The sequence below is a fragment of the Caretta caretta genome, chromosome 9 (assembly GCF_965140235.1).
Source record: "Caretta caretta isolate rCarCar2 chromosome 9, rCarCar1.hap1, whole genome shotgun sequence".
NCBI lineage: Eukaryota > Metazoa > Chordata > Testudines > Cheloniidae > Caretta > Caretta caretta.
The window spans coordinates 27,699,861-27,726,599 of NC_134214.1; the positions used below are offsets into that span (position 1 = coordinate 27,699,861).

Consider the following 26,739-nt stretch of genomic DNA (forward strand, 5'->3'; position numbering starts at 1 on the left):
CTGGGTAACTTCTCCTGTAACTGCTTTCATTACACTGGCAAACTATGGACATCGGTCCAAAAGTACAGCAAGTCAAAAGACGAGTAGATTCAAAGTTAAGTTATACTGAAATACTGCAGGAAGAGGTAAAGAAAAGCCAAATAGTAAGTAGAAAAGTATTTGTTTTATTCCTTTCCCAACCGCAAAAATAGAAATGTCCGACCTTGTTGGGAATTTGACTCTTGAAAGTGATTTTATGTGTGTGTTAGTTTCCACAATGCAATAAACAGAAAATTTTAGGAATTATGTGGCTTGAAACCGCCTTTAGAAAGATAACTATACAGTTATTACAAAAACTGCACCATTTGAGCAGTGTTGCAGAATTACATGTCAGTCTGTCTCTTTAAATATATTGCTGTATTATTTCAAATCTAGAACATCAGTGTATATTTTATAGTTTCCTTTTAACTATCTGGAATTATATGACAAAGAATATGTATTCTTAATCTTTTACCACTTTTTAAAATAACTTTAACTTCATCATGTCCATGTTGTTACGAAAAAAGGATGCTGGGGGGTATGGGGGAAGGAAATAACTTAGTAGGACCAAGCATAGGAATAAGCTAGCTTCTAACTCCTGCAGCTGAAAGAATATACAAGTCCTGTTCATTTCTCTCTATAGAAATACCAAGACAACCACAAATCTGATTATGACAACAAGGATGGAATGGAAGCATCTCAGTTTAGAAGTTCCAAAAAGCAGGGACAGTTTATATCCACTATCCCTTTCTTAATCCCCAAACCGCTTACAGTCTCGTCAAACCTGGGCGGCCTGCCTATCTCCCTAGAAATGGCAGTGGTAAGCAGATCTTGTCAATTAAGCATGAGCTGTAATTTAACCTCACCAAATCAAGAAAGACCTGGGAATTTATCTGGTGTTATATGAGGATTAGATTATTATTGGATTCAAGGGTGCAGTTTGTTGATATTGATATAAGAAGAATATAAATTTATTTATTTATTTATCTATTATGCTTTTAAAGAACACAGTTGCTGTACAAGCCACAAAACTGATATAATACAATGTTTATCAGGTACTATGACAAATAATAAAGGATATTGTTTCTTTGCTATTTGATATTTTTGTTGCCTAGTGCAGTGGTGCTTAAAATTTTCCAGTCACACCCTCCCTCCCATTACCAGCAATGGAATTTGTCTACACACACACCCCTCCATTACTGCACAGCCAAAGCTTCCTCAGCAGCAGAGCTTGAGCTGAAGATGGAGCTGGGGGCAGAACTGGGGATGGGAGAGGAGCTGGAGCAAGAGGCAGAGCCAGGCTGGGGCCTGAGCAGGAAGCGCAGTGGAGCTGCAGCTGGGCTCAGACCTAGTCTTGGAGAGGAGTGGAGCTGTGACTTGGGTCGGAGCTCACGTGGGGGCAGAGAGGGAGCGAGGATGGAGCTGGACCTGGAGGTGGAGCAGGACTCGGGGCTGAACAGGGTTGAAGGCAGAGCTGGTGTGAGGATGGAGCGGCGCTGGAAGCATGGAGCTCCCTCCCTGCTCCCTGTGGAGGCTGGCTCCAGCCCCATCTGCCCCCTACATGTTCCTCCACGTTCCCCTGTGGGGGGAACTCCACACTTTGAGAACCACTGGCCTACGTGTCAGAACACTGGTCATAAATTCAGGAGATTAGGTTAACATTCTTCCCTTATCCAAAAGGCTAGTTTTTTAAGTCACTAAATATTTTGGGGCATGATCCTGCCATATGCAGAGTCTCCAATGACTTCAATGGGATTTTTGAAGATGGGGAACTTGCAGAATTGGTCTTTGGTGCCTACAGGCTGTAAGGATCAATAAAAATCCCAGTTATCTATTAATGTAAAACACCCATGTAACATAAAGCTCAGGCATTTAACACTAAGGGTAAAATTCTGACACGAGAACTGCATTGGTGAACACACACAAAACAGAGACAGGTTTCAGAATAGCAGCCGTGTTAGTCTGTATCCGCAAAAAGAAAAGGAGTACTTGTGGCACCTTAGAGACCAACAAATTTATTTGAGCATAAGCTTTCGTGAGCTAGAGCTCACCTGTAGCTCACGAAAGCTTATGCTCAAATAAATTGGTGAGTCTCTAAGGTGCCACAAGTCCTCCTTTCCTTTTTACAAAATAGATAGTAAGGGTCAAGTCCTGCAAAGACTCATGTATATGAATGACTTTGCTTACATGAGTAGTCGCACTGACTTCAAATGAATCTCTCCACACTGGATACAACAGCCTGTGTGCATAAATCATTCCATCTCTGACGTGGAGTAGCTTAAGCAGAGGCTGTGCACAGAGGGACTCATGATGTTTGCCCAGGAACACCCTACTCTGACTGGTATGGGGAACGTGCTCTCTTTCGGCTAAACCAAGCTTCTTTTTTCTATGCCACACTCTCACGAGGTGAACACCACAGGCAGGTGTTCCCATTAAGTGTTTTCTGACTAGAAGTGCAGCACAATAAGTGATCGGTGCACAGTGGCTTTTTATCCATTTTGAATGGGTAAACACGTATATACATGGCTTCACTCATGTGAGTAGGACTAAAGAGATGAAGGCATTCCACTAGGGAGAGTGAACAGCCACACCAGTTCTATGCTTCGCCTTACACAGGAGACTTCCCAAGCAGCCAGTTAAGCCAGTTTTATGGCCCCTTTGCATCTCTGGGGTGAAGTCCTGGCCCCATTTAACTCAATGGGATTTTTACCACTGACTTCAGTGGGTCCAGACTTTCATTCCTGGAATTACACAAAAGAGCAACAGCAAATCTGAAAAAGTGGATTCCTTTTAACTAGGTGCTATAACCTAAAATTAATAATTCAACCTAGAGCTATATTTTATTGTAATTGAGACCTGAAATAAGTCATCGTGACTAACCAAAAATGCTTCCTTTCCTTTCATGTCATAGGGCCTGCTTCTCACGAAGGGTACATCTATATTTGAGCTGGGAAGTGCAATTCCCAGCTTGCAGAGATGTACCCATGCTAGTTCTGCTCAAGCTTGCACCTAAAAATAGCACAGTGTCATTGGTGGCGGCTCCCCCTCTCCCAAATACAATCCCACCTAGCCCTTTGGGTATGTACTCAGGCATCTAGCCACGCCCCTGCCTCTGCCATGCGGGACGCTCTGCTATTTTTAGGCACAGGCACATGTAAGCAAGCTGGGAATTAATTACATCTCCCAGCTCAAATGTAGATGCACCCTATGACCACTTTACAGTGCGCTGGCAATGTGAAGGAAGGTGCCTGAAAGTGAATGTAAATGTAATTTACTCCTACTTGAAGGCCCCTCTACATTGCCAAAGTGGTGTAAATTGGCCCTAGTGTAAATGAGAATCTGACCCATTCTATCTTTATTCCTCTCATGTTAAGGGGCTCCGAAAAATGTTATTTGGAAACACATTCCACGTCTTCAGCTATGAATGGAAAAAATCATGTTTCAAGTTCCACGCTCCATATTCTGATCTATCCTATGCTTTGGAGGCAGAAAAGGTAAAATTTTTTTATGTAATGACTGACCATGTATTTTCAGTATCACAGAGTGAACTGCGGGGATTTGCAAATGTACTCTAATTTTACTGGACTCTAATTCTGCATGATCACACCTGAACACTGTGCTCTATTCCAGGCATCTAAATACCAGAAATATGGACAAATTCGAATGTGCTCAGAGGTGATAATTATGGGTCTGGAGAGAATGATTTATGAGGAGAGATTACAAGAGTTGAATATATTGCATGGCTAAGCAATGACTGAGGGGGGACAAAGCAGTCTGCAAATATCTAAAGGCTATAAATACCAAAAAGAGAGAGGATTTATTTATAATAGTACTAGAAGTAATGGGCTGAAATAGAGTTTGAGACATTTCTGCACTTTTCCCCTTTCATGCCTTTGGCGGACTCTTTAATTTAGAGATTTCCAGGAGATTTGTAATGAAGTGCTCTGTTCTTCCTTTAGGCAGTGAAACTGCACACAGGAATCTAACCATTTAGAGAACTCTTCAGTTTACTCCTCTATCTAGCAGTGGGATTTTCCTTCCTGTTTCTTTTGTCTTGCTTCTTCAAGGTTTTGTTTTTCTCTGTAATAACTGTCCAGATATGATTACTATTGCTCTTCTTTTGTTGGTATTGTTATTTTGCACTGATTTACCAGCTCTGTTTTGCTGGTGTTCAGATTCCTCTGTTCATTTACCGTCTCCTATTTATAAAACTTGTTTCTTCAATCCAGTCCCTTCAGATTTCCTCATCCAGTCCCCTCTCTAGACAGTTTTTCTCATGATTTCTGTCATTTCCTAGTCCATAGAGTCAATCCTCAGGTCTGTATTTCCAACTTCTTTTAAACATTTTAATCATCCTTTAAATAGCCGTACACTATTTTTGTTGTTTTTCTCCATGAAATGCACTGTAGAGGACTTCAAATCATATGCATGCTCCCCAACGGCAATTCAAAATATGTCCCATAAGGAAAGCCCCAACATGTTTCTAGATCCACATAAGGAACAAATGTGATCACATTTCACTTTAATCCAGCAGGCATGTACCTACGTTTGAAAACATGAGCAGTCCCAATGTAACTTCAATGTAATTACTGAGGTGCTTAAAGACAGGTTTCAGAGTAGCAGCCGTGTTAGTCTGTATCTGCAAGAAGAACAGGAGTACTTGTGGCACCTTAGAGACTAACAAATTTATTAGAGCGTAAGCTTTCGTGGGCTACAGCCCACTTCATCAGATGCATAGAATGGAACATAGAGTAAGAAGATATATATACATACAGATAAATTGGAAGTTGCCATACAAACTGTGAGAGGCTAATTAGTTAAGATGAGCTATTATCAGCAGGAGAAAAAAACTTTTGTAGTGATAATCAAGGTGGCCCATTTAGACAGTTGACAAGAAGGTGTGAGGATACTTAACTTTAGGGCAATAGATTCAACATATGTAATGACCCAGCCACTCCCAGTCTTTATTCAAACCCAAGTTAATGGTATCTAGTTTGCATATTAATTCAAGCTCAGCAGTTTCTCCCTGGAGTCTGTTTTTGAAGCTTTTCTGTTGCAAAATTGCCACCCTTAAATCTTTTACTGAGTGGCCAGAGAGGTTGAAGTGTTCTCCTACCGGTTTTTGAATGTTATGATTTCTGATGTCAGATTTGTGTCCATTTATTTTTTTGCGTAGAGACTGTCCTGTTTGGCCAATGTACATGGCAGAGGGGCATTGCTGGCACATGATGGCATATATCACATTGGTAGATGTGCAGGAGAACGAGCCCCTGATGACGTGGCTAACGTGATTAGGTCCTATGATGATGTCACTTGAATAAATATGTGGACAGGGTTGGCATCAGGCTTTGTTGCAAGGATAGGTTCCTGGGTAGTGTTTTTGTTGTGTGGTTGCTGGAAAGTATTTGCTTCAGGTTGGGGGGGCTGTCTGTAAGCGAGGACTGGTCTGTCTCCCAAGATCTGTGAGAGTGATGGATCATTTTTCATGATAGGTTGTAAATCTGTAATGATGTGCTGGAGAGGTTTTAGTTGGGGGCTGAAGGTGACAGCTAGTGGTGTTCTGTTATTTTCTTTGTGGGGCCTGTCCTGTAGTAGGTGACTTTTGGGTACTCTTCTGGCTCTGTCAATCTGTTTTTTCACTTCAGCAGGTGGGTATTGTAGTTTTAAGAACGCTTGATAGAGATCTTGAAGGTGTTTGTCTCTGTCTGAGAGATTGGAGCAAATGCGGTTGTATCTTAGAGCTTGGCTGTAGACAATGGATCATGTGGTGTGTCCTGGATGGAAGCTGGAGGCATGTAGGTAAGTATAGCGGTCAGTAGGTTTCTGGTATAGGGTGGTGTTTATGTGACCATCGCATATTGGCACTGTAGTATCCAGGAAGTGGATCTCTTGTGTGGACTGGTCCAGGCTGAGGTTGATGGTGGGATGGAAACTGTTGAAATCATGGTGGAATTCCTCAAGGGCTTCTTTTCCATGGGTCCAGATGATGAAGATGTCATCAATGTAGCGCAAGTAGAGTAAGGGTGTTCTATGCATCCGATGAAGTGGGCTGTAGCCCATGAAAGCTTATGCTCTAATAAATTTGTTAGTCTCTAAGGTGCCACAACTACTCCTGTTCTTTTTAAGGTGCTTAAAGTTACACACATGCTAAGTGCTTTGCTGGGTCAGGGCCTTAAAAGTAAAGCAAGACGACGGCAGTAAGCAATTAATGTTGTGAATGTCCACAATCTACTATTTATGTAGCAATTCTTTCTAGCAATTCCATTTAACCTCACTGAAAAACTTTTAGCTAGTCCGGCCAAAACTTTCTAATCTTGAAGGGTCTGCTACTGCTTAATTTATTAATTTAGGCCTTAGTTGGACTTTGCAATGAGCCCTGGGTCAGGAGCTATTTGTGTTACTCTAGAAGCAGATCAGGAATCAGATTGCAATTCAGAGAATCTGGTCCCTCTGGTGCTCTGGGACTCTGTTGGGGAGGGGGAGAAAGTAGCCAGATGCAACCTGAACCTGTCCTATATCTAGAGCAGACTGCTGTGCTAGCTACTCAAGGCTCCACCTACGCTCTGCCCCTGCATGCCCACTGCACAGGATGACAAGTAGTGACTGGGCAGCAGCTGCTCTCTCCCCATGTTGCACCATACAGATAGCTGTAGCCAGCATAAAGGAGTAAAGGGGACATCTTCCCAGCATAGGCATCTAGCAGGGTCAAAATTGTGCCCTTTCTTGGGTAGTGATTTCCTAATTTTAGGCTCATAAGCCCTCTCTCTACTTACTTTTCCATTTATCTCCAGAGCTGTCAGTAGCATGGTGGCCATTTTAGAGTCTCAGACAGGCTGGACAAGTTACTGACACTGGTATTTGAAAGCTAAAACTTTGGTCAGAGACAGCTGGAATTAGCATAAAATCCACACAGCGCATTGTAGTTTGGTTCCACTAGTATATGGGGCAGGAGGTTGGTCTTTTACGGTTTTTTAACTCTCTGAAATTTTTCTAGGGGGGAGCAAGAGCAATTCTGATGGCTGTACAGGTGTACATCATTAAATACTGCTTGTTCGTAAGAAATAGAGAGGAAAATATTCCCCTCCAAGGGTAAGAAAATGTACTTTCCCACAAAAAAATACGAATTACTTAAATTATTTGGACATAAACAGAAAGATTAGTGTTGTCCTATGTGTTATACAGAGACAGAGTCTACTCTCCATTATGCTTCTGCAAATCCAAGCGTGAAGAGCAGAATCTGGTCCATTTGCTATAGATTTTTCTCTCAGAAATCTTTTAGTTTTATGGCCAAGGGACTTGCTTGTTTGGCCCATTTTGAGTTGTGGTGACCAGAACTTATGGACAATTTCCATGCTGCATGGCCGGCCTTTGTACTGGCAACTGAAATTAAAAACCCTCCCCTGATCTCAAGCACATTCTTTGTCAGTGTTTGAAAGGAGAAGGCAGGGGTCAGCAGTCATTGCAAAGGACACCAATGTGATAGCGCTAAAATGAATGAAAGCCCTGAAAACACAGGTGCTATCCCTCTCTGCACGTGTGGTCCTTCTTAATGATAACAAATGCATGTGCTGACTGCATTGTTTGGTAAAGAGCCAGATTTGGGGTTCAGGCTGGCTAATTGGCTGAATATATTGTAATAGGAATTCACCGGTGTTTTAAAGGAAAAAATTTAACCGTTTTTGCTGCAGCTCCTTTCTTAGCAAATCCTTCCAGTTTCCAATGTGATATCTTCCTTGATGGATCCAAAATCTGAGTAACCACATCGGTCTAGATTTTCATCTGGTGTAAACTGGCTTAACTCTACACTAGCTGAGGCTGTGACACATGGAGTTCATGGGCCTGATTCTTTCCTCACACTGGTGTAAATCAGGAGGACCTCCATTGAAATCAATAGAGTTACACTGGTGTCAAGGAGCTGAGAACCAGGCTATGTGGGTTGACAAGTATTTCACTATGACAGCCACAAAACCACTAAATCGGGGGTGGGCAAATACGGCCGCCCCCAGCCCATAAGGCCTTTTAATTTGCCCTTGAGCTCCTGCCAGGGAGTGGGGTCAAGGGCTTGACCCGCTCCAGTGTTCCAGCCTGGGAGCTGGGTCAGGAGCTTGCCATTCGGCTCCCGGAAGCAGCAGCATGTCCCCCTCCAGCTCCTACATGTAGGGGCAGACAGGGGGCTCACAACACACTGCCCCCACGCCAAGCATGGCCAATGGGAGCTGCAGAGGCAGCACCTGTGGATGGGGCAGAGTCCAGAACTGCATGGCCAGCACCATGCCTCCGCGTAGGAGCCGTCCATGGGCATGCTGCTGCTTCTGGGAGCTGCGGCGGTGGCACCTGCAGATGGGGCAGCGTGCAGAGCTGCCTGGCCACACCACCGCGTATGAGCCAGAGGAGGGACATGCCACTGCTTTCGGGAGCTCCTTGAGGTAAGCGCTGCCTGGAGCCTGCCATCCTGAGCCCCATCCCTGATCCCCCTACCACCCTCCGAACCCCTCAGTCCCAGCCTGGAGCACCCTCCTGTACCCCGAACCCCTCATCTCCAGCCCCATCCCAGAGCCCACACCCCCAGCCAAAGGCCTCATCCCCTCCCACACCCCAACCCCCAATTTGCAGCATTCATGGCCCACCATACAATTTTTATACCCAGAAGTGGCCTGCAGGCCAAAAATACTATTTGCCTGCACTAAACACTATTTGAAAATAACTCAATGGCTCATATAATGTGTTATTTAGAAAGTAAATCAACAAGAATATGGTCAAACCAATAACCCAATCCTTTTCCTGATGAACCAAAAAACCTCATCGCTGTCAATGGGACCAGGCCCTAATTCTTTATAGGTTATGCCATGCAGCACTGAAACCCACAAAAAGCAGCCCAAGGTTCAGAGAGATCAGGCAGGATTTAACAGGAACTTGCTTAGCCCTAGTTCAGGTGATAGGGCAAACAGGGTAATCAGGATAGCTCTGTAAAGCTGCACTTGCTATAAAGGCAGATCTTCCTTTCTCTGGCAGTGACAGTCTTCAATAACACCCTCAGAGAAACCAAAGGAGAGAGACAAAAACATGAGCAAAGATCTAACAGAAACTTTTAAACCCCTCTCAGTGAGGCTTGGAGGGGAGCTAATACACTAAAGTTGAGTGGGAACGCATCTGAAGGGCTGGAAGCCAGTGTGACAAGGTCCTCCTTCTCAGAGCTCCTAAAACCTCTTCCAGCCATGCTCCCCATCCCCCTTTAACAGCGGCAGATAACCAGGCAGGAACTAATGCAGCTGCTAATAGCACTAACTTACAAAATTGCCTGTGACATGGACAGCCAATGGCAGCATGATTCTAGGGAGGGGCAGAGGCAGTGCTGCAGAGAAGCAGGTACCTCAGTGCTATCATTTTCATACTCTAGCCTCCTCCAACCCTCTAAGCTCATCCCCATGAGAGGATCATCTGCCAGAAACACTTCAAGGTCCTCTGGCCTCCTCTCACAGGTTTTACTGTGGGGATAGAATTTGGTTGTCAACTAAGGCCGATCTACATACATATTTTATTGTGTCAGGGATCAGGTTATTACATGATATAGTATCCTGACCATATCATAACACATCGTGGTCTCACCCCTCGCAGACAGAGGCAACCCAGGTTAGAGAATGAATATTAGAACCCTAACCTTCATTGAACTGTATCATAATTCTGTAGCATGCTTATAAAATGGTTCTAACACAGGAAAGACCAAATCATGTCAGAACACAGGGCACTCGTTTATAATAATAAGAAAACCCTTCAACACCATAATGTTCGTGACAACCTTGGCTATCCTCAGGCACAGCCCTGATTCAGCAAACAATTGCCAGCAGTTGGTGTAGCTGCGTTTGTGCCGGTCCTTTAGCTCATTTGATACAAAGCCCAGTATGGCACTGTCTATGTTTAGATGCCAGCACAGAGTGCTGAATCAGGGATGTCCCTGAGCGTACACAATGCCTTAGAATTTTCCTGTGGTAGTTTCATCGGCCATTGCCATGCCTTTCATATTCTTTTGTGTCCTGCATTACAGTTTATGTGAAATGAGCCAAACAGAACAAGAAAACGCTCTTGCAGAATCTCTGGGAGATATTCTGTGGACAGCAGGGGAATGTCGGAAAGCCATTGTATGTCTTGTCACCACTGATACTTATTTTACACCCAATATAGACTACAAAATAGATAACTTGACTGAAAGAGTAAGTAAGAAAATACAGTACCTGTTATAAACAAGATTTGCAGAAAAAAGTGGGGTTTTTTTTAAAGACAAATATAAAATCTCATAAAACCCGTGCCCTACCTTATGATACATTACAAATTATAAGCACTTTAAGATCCATGTCACAGCTGGAGCTCTGAAAGGTATTTCTATCTCTTTATATGAATCCAGAGGCTATAATTATTTTTGATTAACAACTATGATTTCTCCCACCCTCCTAAAAGGGCAAACATGTTAACTTTATAACTATTTATTTAGTTTTCCTGTATATAATTGAATGCCTTAGTTCAGGCAGAGTCAGATTAGATTCCTATATTATTCTTTTGTTTGTCTGAAAGAAATACAACAGTGGGTTGAAAACTCCACTTTTGGATATAATTAATGTCTTCTGTTCTATTTTTTCTTATGTTCCTGACTTACAGCTCCAGCTGTTTGAATTTTTTGAGAAAGAAGCAGCTCAGAAATTTATCTGTGATCATATACAATGTGTAAGTGAGGAATAAGCAATTTCTTATGTTGAGTTATTTTGCTGCTTCCCACCCATTCTATTTCTCGTATAAAAACTGATCTTGCTTATAACATCATATTTAATGTGATCTTCAGAAACTTAATGAACATGTCATGAATCATTTCTGATTTTCACTACAGGAAATTAGAACAATACATTACGCGGCTTGATCCTGCTCTCAGTGAAAGTAATGGGAGTTTGGCCAGTGACTTCAATGGGATCAGGATACTCCACTCTATGTAATCAGGAGCTAAATTTTATGTTAATGAAAAAGTGGTTTGTAAAAATACAAAAAAATTGTAAAGTCACTAAAATCATTTGTTAAAATCTGCATACAAAGAAAACAACAAATAGGACTGTAGTTTGTTCTATGAAATAATAGAAATGATATGAAAGATTGCTATCACCCCTTTTGACCTGATCCTACTGTGATTAATAAGTCAGTGGCAAAGCTCCCATTGACTGCAGTAGCAGCTCATGCATTTGGTCCAGTATTTTCATCTAAGATTGTAGCAAAAGGCGCAAGGGATACAAATCTGAAGAGTTAACAGAAGGGGTATCTCAACCAATCATGGGTAACTGCCATAATTCCTTCTTTATTGTTTTTTTATCAGTTCAAAGGTGAAGGAAGCCATGGTGTGATCTTATTTCTATACAGCTTGCTTTTCTCTAGGACATTGGAAAGGTAAATTATGTCTTTTTTTAAAACCTTCTATACATGTTTAGCAATATCATATGAAGTGGTCTCTTTCCTCATGACACTGGGAGGAATTAGGAGAGGGAAGCCAAATTATACCTGTATTGTACCAACTCTTATCACATAGATAGTGGTGACAGTGACTGAAAGTCAATGGGACTTAGACACCTAAATCACTAAGGGGTTTGTATACACTCAAAAATTATCACTCTAACAATACTAATAAAGGTAAGTGGCACAACCTCTATCCCCACCCTAAGAATGGATGCAATTGTATTGGTGTAAAGGTGCTTTATACTAGTATAGTTATTCCTATGTGGGATAGGGAATAAGTTGTATTGATATAAGGCACTTTTATACCAATATTACTGCATCCACACCAGAGTTGTATCAGTATTTTAGTTTTAAAAAAATTATACCCCTAACAAAAATAGATATAGCCATACAAAATAGGTGAGTAGACCAGGTCTTAGGCACTTTTCAAAATGTTACCCACGAACATTTCAGTTCAATTCCTAAAGACAGGTATTAGAATTGTTAATAATAGTTACCAGAAAATGCTAAAGACCACCCGGAACCAAACCTTGTGAACCAAACATACATACATTTTGGGAAAGTTTGGGTCTGGGTCTAAATTTGAATTTTGCATCTCAGATCCAACTCAAATAAAAGTTAAACCTGGGTTTATAAATAAAAGTATAGCTCAATCACCACTGCCTTGCCTGTAATAAAGAAAAACAAAAGAATCCTGAGGAACATATTGCCACTTTAATTTTTCTTGACAATCATACACTGATGTACAGAGTCATTCCTATCATTCAGCTGACACCACAATAATACTTTGTTTTTGGTTGCACAGGCTCCAAAAAGATCTAGACTTCACAACATCTCATCTGTTACAATTCAGTCTTGGAAACTTCATCTGTAGACAGGTAGGACTATGTGATTTTTTCCTGAATGGTTCTTGTAAAATATGTGTAATCAGTTTACCTAATATTCACAATTCTTAATAAGACCCCCCTAAAGGTAAATGGTTCCACTTCCAAATATGGTCAAAAGGTATTTCTGACACTTTAGAATCGTGCTCTCCTAATTGACCGTCTTAACATTAGTGTACGCATTTTAGGTCAATTTCCATTATTGCTTCTAGTCTTTTCAATTTCAGAAAGAATCCATCAAGGTCTTCCCAATTACAAAAATATTTTTATGATTTCTTACTTTCCATTTAAAATATAAAAAAGAACATCTGTACACAAACTCTAGATGTCCTGGCCACAACTAAACTTGTAGTCTCAAAAAATATCACCACACACCAAAATACAATGAGAAAACAGAACAAACCAGGCAGCAAAGAGTAGGCCCAGTAGATATCCCCATCCCACCCCACTCAAAAACTATTTGCGTCAGCCTCTACAAGTCCTATCAAACAGATGATTTTTACTGTTCATGGTTCATACACCTACCATAGCTGACTGTTGGTCTCCCAGAATTTGAATCACTAATGTTACCCATGATGAAGATGATTTCCTACATCATTTGGTGGCTGAGGTAGAAAAACAGTCATAACTTTTACTATGTTCTGCTAAAAGGCAAATGTTAGGCCATAAAGGGTTATGGGACAGATCCTCATTCAATGGATGTAACATGAGTTTCCACCAGCTAAGGATCTGGCATCTATTATTTGCAGAGAAGAAAAGCAGATTACTGTGTGCTGGATGTCTATATCCAGAAATGACAATGAGGATTGAGAGCCATCATTATGGTTTTTACTGTCGCAAAATGCTGTGTTTTATTGCCAAGGGCATTGCTGGGCTGTGTAAAGCTTCAGGCATTCTCCTGACATCTGCTATGGTGGCTTCATTAGGTATTTTTCCACCTCTGAAAATTATGTGGCTTTGGGGGCAAAAGATCATAAAAACAGGAAATTAAGTCTAAAAACATGCAAAATTAAAAAGGTTCACATGATAGTGAGCTTGTTTTAGTTTGGTATTTTTTCAAAAATAGGGCCAGTTTTGGATTTTTGACAAAATGCAAAAATGCTCACATGGCAAGCATTACAAATGTAAATGCAAATATTTTCCCGCTTCTAGTTACTTGAATCAAAAGGCATCAGAAGGTACAGATCGCCTACCTAGGTCTATCTTCAAGGCACACTAAAGGATAATACAGAAGTACAAGCAGGTGTTAGGGGGAAGCAAATAGATATATGTGCTTGTGCAGCATAAAATAAACCTCAGTTATTCAGGGATGCTGGAATAGTTTTTATAGTGGAGGTGCTGAGAGCCCATTGAACCAAACTGTAAACCCTGTATATAATGGAAACCACTTCAAGCCAGGGAGTGCTGCAGCACCCCTAGTTTCAGCACGTATGCAATTATTTGTGGGAGACATCAGTGACAAGCAAGATTTAAGTGCCTAGGGTTCAGAATCATAGCAATTGCTTTTCCTCTCTGAGGATGCTTGCAAAACAAGTGGAAATGAGAAGAGAACAGAAGTTGTCTTTAATAGCAAGCACATCCTGGTGAAGTAATGGATGGCAACCTGTTGTAAGCAGAAATCAGAGTTTGGTTTTGCTGCCTGCCCATCTTTTCATTAATTAATATAATGAATCCATCCTCACATTCCCATAGACACAATGGGGTTTTTACTACTGATTATACAGTTTTGAAACTTCCATCAACACAAGCATGGTCTAGCAGAATGAGCCTGGGTTCAGAGGCAACGCTTCTGAGTTCTAGTCCTGGCTATGCCACTGACTCACGATGTGGCCATGGGAAAGTCGCTTAACCTCTCTGCGCCAGTTTCCCCATCTGTAAAACGGAGTTCATAATACTTATCTTTGTCACAGGGAAGTGACATCTGGAAGTCTCTATGTAATGGCAAGTACTATTATTGGCATGTAGATACCAGGGTGACAGGTGTCCTGAAAATGCCTAAGACCGATGTGTATGAAATCATGCTTTTGTGCCACCTACTCTATATAGAGAAAAAAAAGGAGCTATAGGAAAGATGAACAACAGCAAGGAATTCTAGAGCGTAGTTTCTGCTCCGCTGCCTGAAAGTGTAATTGTAGGTCATTTCCCCTCTAGGCAATTCTCAACGTCATTTTAACAGGCAGAGCAAGTCCACATGTATTTAATGGGTTCCAGAAATTTGACAGTGAAGGTGGAGTGCAAGAACTATTGCATGGAGTCCTGGCCCGCAGTGATGTGGGCTATTTACACTGGAACAAGGAGGAAGTGGAGCGTTACAGACCCTTCCAGGTGAGAGCGTATGCAAATCACTGAGCTGCACTGACACGCCTATGCTCAGTTCCCCTGGCTTCAGATTATTACAGTGAGTGCACTATATATCATCAGCTTTCCCCTTAAATTTCATTTAGCCTCTGTAGACTGGGAGCTTATCTTCACTGGAAAATAAAGCGTGTTCTTAATTTGAGTTAGGTAACTCAAGATAAAATACTAATGAAGACAAATCATGTGAAACCTGCAAACCGTCTTAGAAAGGTTCCTGTTGGGCAATATAATGAAAGCACAACGGTTACTGAGGGTGGGGGCCACATCATGGCATTGGAAAAAGGCAGTGGAATAAGGGAATAGGCAATAAGTGATGAAGTAAAGCATCTGAAGGCTAGGTAATTACAGGGTTGTTGTCTCAATGCCACCCTGCCATGCAGCTAAAACGTGCCAACAGTGACACACACAAAACTAGCATAAAAACAGATCATAGGCACATAATCTGAGTGTAGCTGGGTAGAAAGTAGGTGGAGTCAGTGGGAGGAGGGACCGGGGGAAAAGGAGGATCATGCAAAGAAAACATGGAAATACATTTGTAGAAAGCCATCTGAACTAAAGCTGACAATGTCTGCATTAAGCCAAAATGCAGCCAGCCCCAGTTAGCCAGGTCTACACACACACACATTCTCATTGTATAAGTCACACTCCACTCACTGCCAATGCAGAAGGGCAATGGATGGCCACACATTTACAGTTACTGCTGGACACAGACACACACATTCTCAGTCTACAGCTCCCACACTTTCCCACCCGCCTTCCATACTCAATCCCCACCGCTAGATGCCCATATGCTGAACCTTTAAGGCACACTCCTGCCCCCTCCTTTTGTCCAATCCCTGGCCTGCTGCATCACAGGAGCTTCCACTTAGATGGCTAAAACAACCACACTTTGCTCACGTGCCTACACCACCAGCAGATCCGAGGAGCTGCTGTATAGTTTCCAGTGCTCCCTATTCTTTTCCTTTGTTCCCTAAGGGTTTTCCAGCACCCTTGTTCAGGCCATAGGAGAACAACCCCAGTACTCAATGTGTTGCCTTGCAAACTCCAGGGCTTCAAAGCTACAGCCCTCAGAGTAACACATCAAACACAGTAATAAAATTGGCTGAAGAGTGAAAGTATCGCTGATGGAAAGAATGAAGACAATGAAACACTCTGATGTATATGTAAAGAAGGGCAGTGTGGTCTGACGGATGGTGTTCATGACTGAGAGTCATGATTCTCTGGGTTCTAATCCCTGGCTTTGCTACTGACTTGTGTGGCTTTGGGGCAGTTCAAATACCCTGTCAATGCCTCTGTTTTCCTTTCTGTAAAATAAGTGTAACCCTTCTGCCCGTCAGAGTTGGCAGCAATAAGGGCCGGGTTCAATATCTAGGGGATCCATTCCAATAACACAATGCAAACCGGCTCGAGCCCCCACCCAGTGACCTGGGACAAATATATACCACCCCCGCTGGGTGCCTCCAAGAGGCAATACTTCCCCTCTCGCAAGCACATAGTCTGAGTGTAGCAAAAAGCCTTTTAATAACAGAGAGAAACAATGTGGCATTATGTTGGGAAAACACCACCAACAGGATTCATAACACAACCCATGAGCAAAAAAACCCACCCCAAGCAAATTGGGGCATGCCCCTTTCCCTTTGGTTCTTGAGTCCAGCAACCCCAAATCACCCAAAGTCCCAAAAGTCCAATGACCCAAAAGTCTCTGTCCCTGGTCAGGGCAGCCCCAGAGTTTGAAAGTTTATCTGCGGAGCTTTACCTCCCAACCTGGGTGGAGATGGGACGGGGGTAAGAGGCACCTTACATGATCTGAAGCTGACCACCCCACAGCTCCATAGGCCTTCGCTTCGCTCTGCCAGCCGCCCCACGAACTCCTTCACTCAGCTCCGCTCCGTGCTCCACCAGCCGGTCCACAAACTGCTCCGCGTCCCACCAGCAGCTCCCGCCGTCCTACGAACTGCTCCACCAGCCTGTCCACAAGGCACTCCAGCCGTCCCACAAACTGCTCCACAATATATCTTCAGGCTCCCCCACTACTTAACACAACGCTCAGTGATTTCAGTTCACTGAAATCTTAGTCAGTTCAGCTCTTTGGTGAATTCAGCTTGTAGTAGGGGAGCCTCAGTGCTGGTACATCATTAGCCCAAAGTGAGCTCAGCAGCCTGTAACTAGACTCCTAATGGAATCAAAATTAGCTCTGATATTCCATAGTGGAGAGAGGAGAAAGTGCAATTAGCATGAAAGGCCCTCACCAAGGGGCCCATGCCACCAAGTATTAATACTTGTCCCCAGCCTCTCTCAATTCACAGAGTTTTAAAACCCATGACCCTTGCCTAGCGAGTGCTACTTAGTTGATGGTGAGTCCCTCCATCATAACAAAAGGCCAAGTACAGTTCCAAGCACAGTTCCCATAATCAGGGTAATAACAATTTATTCTTCCTGCCCCAATAACAGAGACACTGGGGATCCCACAGCAGCCAAAGTGACCATTTGGGCAGCTATGGCCTCATTCTAGGCGGGGTGGGTGTGCCTATGCAAATGAGATCGGCCCCTGAAGTTCTTTTCCACAACGTGCCACACCTCACCACCAAATGTCAGGGTGGAGCTCATCCTGACACTGCTTACATCAGGATAAGATTTACCTATCTCCCAGAGGTGCTGTGAAGTTTAGTCAGTCACAATTTGCTTTAAAGATTCAAATACACTTCTAGACTGTCAATGCTGGGAAACTGCTACTTCCATCTGCTTTTTGCCTACTCCCATAGGAGTTTAAAACAACACAGTCTGCCCTTTATGAAGATGGGATTTAAGCTGCTTGAAGAGTCTTTTAATGTCTTGGGACATTATTTTAAGGTCTTGAGTTACTAGGGCCCAGATCCAAATTTGGAATCCTAAATACCTTTGTGGACCTGAGCCAAGGTTTTCTTATATTAGTTCCCTTTTTAAGACTGAAATATTTTCACAGATCTAGTTAATGCAGAACAAATGCAAACATGACCCTCTGGGGTTAATTTCACTTATCCAGAGAAGACTCAATACATGTTGTTCTTTCTTTCCTTACATATGTTACTCTCATTGTCATGCTCTTGAGGCTTACATACATCAATAGCATGGTGATCATTTCAAACTTGACATACAAGACATTGTTGTCCAATTCACTTTTTTCAGCTGACTTGCATTATTAATCTTTCTAGATAGGATGCTTTCCCCCTTCCCCAAACAAGAGAGAATACACAATAATGCAAAACATAAAGTTTCTTTTCTTCTTTTATGTATGAGGAATTATTTACACCATCAAATGCTAGAGTTAATCTTAGCTGTCTTTCCTAATAAACTACTGCATGGATATGTCTAAGGACTAGAGTCTATAAACTGTTTAGGGGGTTCCTTCTTCTTCAGTACTTAATTCTGCCTGACAGATTTTGTTCTCAAAGTGAGGAATTATTCTGTCTCTAGATTGGTCATATCTCATTTCACCTTGGTAATTCATCTTTACACACCAGACTTAATGTTAATGGTCATTGGATGCAAGCTGTTTGTCGATGAAGCACTGGTCTGAGACTGCCAAATATATATCATATGACATCAGAGTCCAAACTTAATGGAAAAGCAATGAAAACAAGGTTCAAAGGCCACATCCAGAGACATTAAATTTGCATTTCCCCAAGTGATCCTCACAATAGCCTGCCAACAGAGACACAAGACCTTTCATGAGAGGCCAATTCAGCCCTGTTGTAAGCAGACACAACTCCATCGAAGTCTATGGACTTATGTCCTCTTACACCAGAACTGAATTTGGCCTGTTCTCTGTAACAGCAGTATTTACTACATTTTATACGATTTAGAGAGCACCCCCATTATTTTTCTGTTTTAAGTTATGGGGGCACGTTCTGATTTCACTTACCCCTGTATAAATCCAAAGCAACTTAAGTGGTGTTACATCACTATAAAACCTATTAGGGTTGTCAAGCGATTTAAAAAATTAATTGAGCAATTAATCGCACTGTTAATAATAGAATACCATTTATTTAAATATTTTTGGATGTTTTCTACATTTTCAAATAGATTGATTTCAATTACAACGCTGAATACCAAGTGGACAGTCCTCACTATATTTATTTTTTATTACAAATATTTGCACTATAAAAAAATAAATAGTATATTTCAATTCACCTAATACAAGTACTGTAGTGCAATCTCTTTATCATGAAAGTTGAACTTACACATGTAGAATTATGTACAAAAAAAACTGCATTCAAAAATAAAACAATGTAAAACTTTAGAAGCTACAAGTCCACGCAGTCCTACTTCTTGTTCAGCCAATCGCTCAGACAAACAAGTCTGGTTACAATTTGCAGGAGATAATGCCTCCTGCTCCCTGTTTACAATGTCACCTGAAAGTGAGAACAGGCGTTTGCATGACACTGTCATAGCCGGTGTCACAAGATATCTACATGCCAGATGCGTTAAAGATTCATATGTCTCTACATGCTTCAACCACCATTCCAGAGGACATGCGTCCATGCTGATGACGGGTTCTGCTCAATAACGATCCAAAGCAGTGCAGACTGACACATGTTCATTTTCATCATCGGAGTCAGATGCCACCAGCAGAAGGCTGATTTCCTTTTTTGGTGGTTTGGGTTCTGTATTTTCCGCAGCAGAGTGTTGCTCTTTTAAGACTTCTGAAAGCATGCTCCACACCTTCTCCCTCTCAGATTTTGGAAGGCACTTCAGATCCTTAAACCTTGGGTCAAGTGCTGCATTTATCCTTAGAAATCTCACATTGATACCTTCTTTGCATTTTGTCAAATCTGCCGTGAACATGTTCTTAAAACGAACATGTGCTGGATCACCATCCAAGACTGCTATAATACAAAATATATGGCAAAATGTGGGTAAAACAGAGGAGGAGGCATACAATTCTCCCTCAAAGAGTTCAGTCACAAATTTAATTAACGCATTATTTTTTTTAAGGAGCGTTATCAGCATGGAAGCATGTCTCTGGAATGGTGACCGAAGCATGAAGGGGCATATGAATGTTTAGCATATCTAGCACATAAATATCTTGCAACACCAGCTACAAAAGTGCCATGCAAACACCTGTGCCCACTTTCAGGTGACACTGTAAATAAGAAGCAGTCAGCAGTATCTCCCATAAATGTAAACAAACTTGTTTGTCTTAGCGATTGGCTGAACAAGAAGTAGGACTGAGTGGATTTGTAAGCTCTAAAGTTTTGACATGGTTTTGTTTCTGAGTGCAGTTATGTAACAAAAAAATATATAAATTTGTAAGTTACACTTTCACGATAAAGAGATTGCACTACAGTACTTGTATGACGTGAACTGAAAAATACTATTTCTTTTGTTTATCATTTTTACAGTGCAAATATTTGTAATAAAAAATAATAATATAAAGTGAGCAGTGTACACTTTGTATTGTGTTGTAATAGAAATCAATATATTTGAAAATGTAGAAAAACATACAAAATATTTAATAAATTTCAATTAGTATTCTATTGTTTAACAGTGCAATTAATCGTGATTCATTTTTTTAATTGCAGTTAATTTTTTTGAGCTAATTGCATGAGTTAACTGCAATTAATTGACAGCCCTAAAACCTATATAAGTAAGCGAAATGAGAATTATGCCCAAGAGAGTTCCTGTATATTTACACCTGTGTAACTGAGATCACAACCTAGCCCAGAGGTCTGAGGTTTCTATGAAGAGACATTATGAAGCAGGTCCTGGAGGATAATGCAATGCTCAGACTACCTGGAAACATACTGGACTGGGAGAGTTCACTGCTACTCATGGGGAGAAATAGATTACATACTTTTAGAAAGACTTTTCTTGTTGCAACGTTCAGCCCTTCAAACCCCGCTGAATACACCTTCCTCTCCACGGTCACACCACATCATACCACTGTTTCTTTTCTATATTTTCAGATGCTGATGTTAGCTGCTTACATTACCACATAGACCTACTGACAGAATAGCACCAATGTTCAGTAGCAATTGCACAAATGCACTTTAGAATGAACATAGGACTGCGGAATTGGGTCCACAATTTGTTGAACTGGCTACAACCCATTCATTATCTCACCCTTTCTTAGACCATTTGGAACCCCATTATGTCAGTGTTATTTTTAAAAGCTGATTCCCGTAAATGTATTCCCAGGCTTAGGATCTACTGGAGGTTTTTTATTACACTATCCATAAAGCAAAGTGCACTTCTCAAGCTAAAACATAGTGGGTGAGATCCTCAGCTGCTGTAAATCAATAGACATGAAAGCACAGGTGAGGATTTCATCAGCGCTGGAGTTCAACTTGAGACATATATCATTTATACCACCTTGACTTATTTACTCATGTCCTGATTAAAAGGTATCTGCAGAGATATTACTAGAGGGAATGGACAGTAATACCTCCTAGTAACTCTGTATTCAGAGCAGTAAAACTAATGTTCCTTTAAAGCAACATAGACATTAAGTGCCTATTAATAATGAAAGTATGTTTGAAATACCCTTTTCCCCCCCCAGGTTGGAAGCATGCTAAAGACTCCTAAATTACCCATCTGGCTGTGCAACATCAGTGGCATATACAGTGTTCTTTTCAGCACAAACAGGCTGCTCTTATCCGACTGGAAAATGGAACACATCTTTGATCTTTACTTATATAATGGGCAGCCATCACAGAAAAAAACAGTACATCTAACAGTAGGTAGGCATTTAAGCTTATCAAAGAAAGGTATTTAAATGTATATCACTGTCAGTGTTTAATATTAGTCTGTTCATGTAGAAGATACAGTAAACAGTGCATAAGAGATGGCTCAAATCAAAAGCTGATTTTAAGAGACATAATCAGTTGGGTGGGGATAATATTCTTGAGCAGAAGCTCTATTATTGGGCCAATATCTAAGAATATTGTCAATAGAATTGACCACTTTTGAATCTATATATGAATATCAAGAATCCTCTGAGATGCTGAGCATCCTCGATACCCACCAATATTAACAGGAATTGAGAGCACAGCACCATGCAGGACTGGGATCACATTATTATTATTACATGTATTACAGTAGTGACTTGAGGCTCCAACCAAAATCAGGGCCTAACTGTACCAAGTGCTGTACGGACACCTAGTGTGAGACAGCCCCTGCCCTACAGAGTTCACAATCTCAATAGACAAGGGTGGAAGAGAGGAAGTATTATTATCCACATTTACAGATGGGAGACTGAGGCACAGAGAGATTAAATTACCTGCCAAAGGTCAATGGCAGACCTAGGAATTGAATCCAGATCTCCTGAGTCCCAGTCCAGTGACTTAATCGCAAAACTGTCCTCCCCTAATGAAACAATGGCACAGATACATCATGATGTTGCAGCCCATAGGCCAGATCATCCATTTGTGTCTAATAGGTACAGAAAGAGACTGTGCCACGATGGCCAGTCTGCTGCTACTCTACTGCACTGTACGCCGCTGAGGCTAGGTCTTTTGGGGTACAGCAGTTTATTGGAGCCGGGAACTGGATCTGCAGGAGGTGGCTCAGGGACTGCCATTCTGGTTGGATGGGCCCTAGAACTGTGACTCAACGATTATACTTTCATTCCATGCACTACATTGTAACCCCACCTGCAGCTTTCCCACCACCCTTTGCCCCATCACTGCTATCTAAAAGCCACTAGGGGACGTTATGGCTGCTCTGATTTAATAAACTGTATATCCTGAGCTTTGCATGCTGCTGCAGGTGCAGACTTGGATGTATTTTCAATAACAGCTTTCTAAACAGCTAATGACTGGCACAATAACCCATGGGAAAGCAAGACTTCATTCTGAACCATTTCACTGAGTTCAGAATCAAGTAATAACTGATGGAAAGGGCCTCTCCAGCCTATTTATAATCAAGGGGAAGGATTGAGAGCCCAAGGGCCTTTAACATAGCTGATCTTAAACTGCCAGGAAGTGTGCCACCCAGAGGTCATTACTGCTATTGTAAACTAGGGTCAGATTTTTAGGATGTGAGGTCCTTGTCCATTTTTACACCAAAAGTTCGTTCCAGTTGCATGCCCATATGCTTGTAATGCCCACAGACTTCAAGCCTCACTTTCTGAAATTCTGACCCCAAAAACTGAACATTTAAAATAGTCGCCTTTGAAATTATGAACTGTTGGAAAGCAAGCAGTGCCACCTATGTTAAATTTAAACTGCATATTGCCATGAGTCTAGAGTTTCATCTGCAATAGCTGCATTTGCCTAGCAGTTCTAGACCAGCTCTGCATGTAGAAGAGCAGAATATTACCACACAGTCCCATTAGGCTTCTAATGTGGAATTTTAAAATCTGATCAGCGGTTGCACAAAACAGCCAATGGAGCTGTAGCAATTAGACTCATATTGCTGGGGTTTTTTCACTGAATTTGGGGCACTGCTCTTTCAGACACTCATTCTCATCATTGGGAAAAGAATCACTGTGAAGAAAGTGACCCAGAAAAGAGATTTCCTTCTGTGGAGATGGCAATCAGAACGAAGTGGGAGGGGGCAGCCATCAACTGGAATGGGGCTGTCCCATTCTTCTGAAGAAAGAGACTGCAAAAATGTGGCATCCACGGCCCTGTGACTGGCTCTGTAAAGTACGGAAGTCCACTGAGGAAAAGAATGCTTTGTTACCATTAGAACAATCTTTGCCATCTTAACACGACTCCCAGCTTAGACTGGCATTATAGCCTACTACGAATCACTTTGCATTTGGTTATAAATTATCATTTATGAAACAGAAGAATTCATTATTAAACTCTTTTAATCTATACAAGAATTCTGGGAGGGGGTGTAGTTTATGCTACACACACACACACACACACACTTCTCACAGCTGCAGGCTGAAAAAAGAGTAAGGAGAAAAGTGGAGCATGGCAACTTTTTGGGAGGAAGAAGGGGCCACACCAACACTATCACTTTCTCCTAGGGCAAGCAGTGATGTTAATTGAATAATAGTATCTCCTATATGTGTTGTACATAGGGGAAATAAAATCAGAGTCAATAAAGCGAGGATAGTATAAATGACCATTATGTTCATCTGATGTGTATGAAATGCAAGCTGCTCAACGTTTCAAATTCTTTGCACTTCTGACTTGTCACTTAATTAATGTCTTTGAAAAAAGAAATCTTCTACTGTAAGTAAAGAAAGCGTCCTAGTGGACTGAGCATAGGATTTGAAGCTGGGAACTAGATACAGCTCACTTCTGAGGCATTTTTGGTTGCAAGGTACAATAGCATGTGATTTTTCAAATGCACTCAGCATTGACCTAACTTTGCTCGCACTGGGAGCAAATATGAGGCAACTCTGACCAATTATTAAAGTCCCACCCGAAGACTTTAAATGTGAGAATGTAGCCCTGCTTCAAATATTGAATGACATTCATTCCTTGAATTTCAGAATGGTGGAGAGTAGAACTGCACTTTCTGCACTCCAGTTGCACCCTTGTGCCAGGACTCAGTTTCACACAGGGATTCCTTTGGCCCAGTGATTACTACAAGGTCTTTTGTGGACAGCTGTCCCTTCCCTGTGTGCATTCCATATATATAGGGCGACCATCTTTTCAAAAGGCAAAAGCGGGACATATGCAGGAGTCCTGCACCCCCGGCTGTGGCCCCTCCCCCTGCTTCTCCTCCTCCTCTTCCCCTGAGACCCCACCCAACCCAGAGGCCCTGGCCAGGCCAGAGGCTGGAGCCGGGCTATGGTAAGAGCAGCCCAAGGAGCCGGGCAACTGTGTGGAGCCCCAAACCCTCCACCTGCCCTGGATGGGGGGCTGGGGTGCCCGAGACCAGACCCCAGCCAGTGTCCCTGCCCCCCCGAGCCACACCACCAAGGGCAGGTGGACAGTCCCAGGCTCCCCACAGCGGCCCAAGCTACCTGACCAGCTCTTATTACTGCCTGGCTCACCTCAGACCCCCGCCACGGAAGAGACTAGTGCCACCCCTGAGCCTCAGGGAAAGTGCAGAGCTGTGCCGGAGGGATTCTGGGACAAATGCTGTCCCAGAGTCATTCAGCCCCGGACCGGAACTTGAACTCTGCATTTCAGGCCTGTCCCACCCAATTTGGGACAGGTGGTCACCCCATCCATATACTGCACACACCAACTTAACCGGTAATCAGAGTCGCTACCACTTTGCTAGTAAAAAAGTTAAACTATTACTATGGAGTGAGTATCTATTTCTGGAAAAACAGAGCCCTGGCAACTAACCAACTGAGTGCTACCATAATAGATATGGAGGAAACAGAAGCTGGTAGTCTGTTCAAATGAAACTATAACAGGAAATTAATTTCCACTGTAAATTAATTCTTACAATTCCCCTTCATTATAGGACTTGGACTTTTCTGACAAAACATTTTATCTAGACCAATTTCTTTATAATTTTGGTGAACTACAGTGATGAGAAAAAACACTCACCCTGGGTTAGTTTCATCCAACCCTTTTGAAAACTGCATTTTAATTTCAATGAGAGGAAAAACAACATCATGTCAACAAGTCAGTGGTAGAGCTCTGGTATAGAACTGGTGACTGATTCCTGCCTCAGATACCCAGACACATTGACAAATCAGGAACAGAGTATTCTAGTGACTGCATTTTACAATACACTTCCTCTCAGTTTTCTTGTCATTCTTTGTCTCTTTTTCTCTGTACAACACATACAAATATTCTGTTTATATGTATAAGCATGTAAACGTTATGTAACATGACATACCTGAACATCTAAAAGTAAAAAGTCATATGATATTAACTGTTCCATGAAATAAACAGAAAATTGATCTTATCAGAATGGTGTCCTTTGATTGTGTGCACAGACAGATAGACAGTACAGTATAAAAGTGTAAAGAACTTGTCACTACTGAGAACAATTTGCATCTATTGCACACAAAAAACCCCATGTAAATCAAACATTTTTAGCAATAAACAATATCCTAAAACACCTGCTCTACATAAAATCTCTTGCATTAAATGTTATTTAAGCTCTCCACAAGATGGTGCTACTACAGCTATTAATTTACCCTTTACTGTACAAAAACTCACACGCGGGCAGCTGAGTATTTTGCCAAAAGCAACCTCTTCAAATATCTGTCAGGTGTATTCGGTGATTTTAGTGACCATGAGACTGCATAATGTGGGCAAGCTCTGTGCAATATTCCCATGTAAACTTGGGCAATGCACATAGGGGGACCAGGCGGCAAGTGTGAATAATCAGGACAGGGGGTGGGGGTGATAGGAGCCTATATAAGAAAAAGACCCAAAAATCGGGACTGTCTCTATAAAATCAGGACATCTGGTCACCCTAAATGCACATGACTTGTGATTTGCAAACAACTCACCACTTCCATTTTGGGCCTGGAGCACCTTCCTAAACACTAGTCCTCAAACCACCTCCTTCGCCTCATTCAAATCCCCTCCTCCCCTGCCACTTCATCTCTGCTGTCTTACCTAAAAGAAGTAAGAAAGGGGAAAAAGGGGAACAGAAACGTCAAGATGTGCACATGCCTCACTGAGCTGAGAAACCATCTGACCTCACTGTTTCCCTTTGATTTCCTCTCTTCTGCCCCTCCCCACGCCCTGGCCTAGCATCTGTTTATATCCCCCTTGTTGCATCATGTCTAATCTAGGCTGTACGTTCCTCTGAGCAGGGACAGTGTCTTCGTTCATTTCTCTGAGGCTGCAGCACATTTTGGGGGGCTCTAAAAATAACAAACAGACCGGTGGCTATTAGTTAAGCCTGTTTAAAAAAAACAGGTGTGGAGATTAAACAGCTCTGACTGCTCAGAGAAAATTCTGCATTCAAGAGGTTAATCACAATTAAAATAACTGTGGCTTTCCACCTTTAGCACAGAAATTCCTTCTCAGAAGGCAGGCTAAGGCTCCAGACCTGCAGAGACTCACACACCTACTTAACTTTACCCATGAGTAGTCTAGGCAGGCCAGACTTCCATTTTTAAGCCAACAATCTG

At 42.0% G+C, this 26,739-nt stretch overlaps 1 protein-coding gene across 1 annotated transcript; it reads left to right on the forward strand.

The window, feature by feature from the left end:
• MINDY4B (MINDY family member 4B) lies at nucleotides 1-25,503 on the forward strand. Its single transcript, XM_075132184.1, has 11 exons — nucleotides 1-143; nucleotides 662-838; nucleotides 3,393-3,512; nucleotides 7,013-7,107; nucleotides 10,061-10,226; nucleotides 10,669-10,734; nucleotides 11,369-11,439; nucleotides 12,311-12,383; nucleotides 14,541-14,714; nucleotides 21,286-21,466; nucleotides 23,182-25,503. The coding sequence occupies exons 1-11, from the start codon at nucleotides 45-47 to the stop codon at nucleotides 23,319-23,321; spliced, it is 1,362 nt and encodes a 453-aa protein (XP_074988285.1). The 5' UTR covers nucleotides 1-44; the 3' UTR covers nucleotides 23,322-25,503.
• The last annotated feature ends 1,236 nt before the right edge of the window (nucleotides 25,504-26,739 follow it).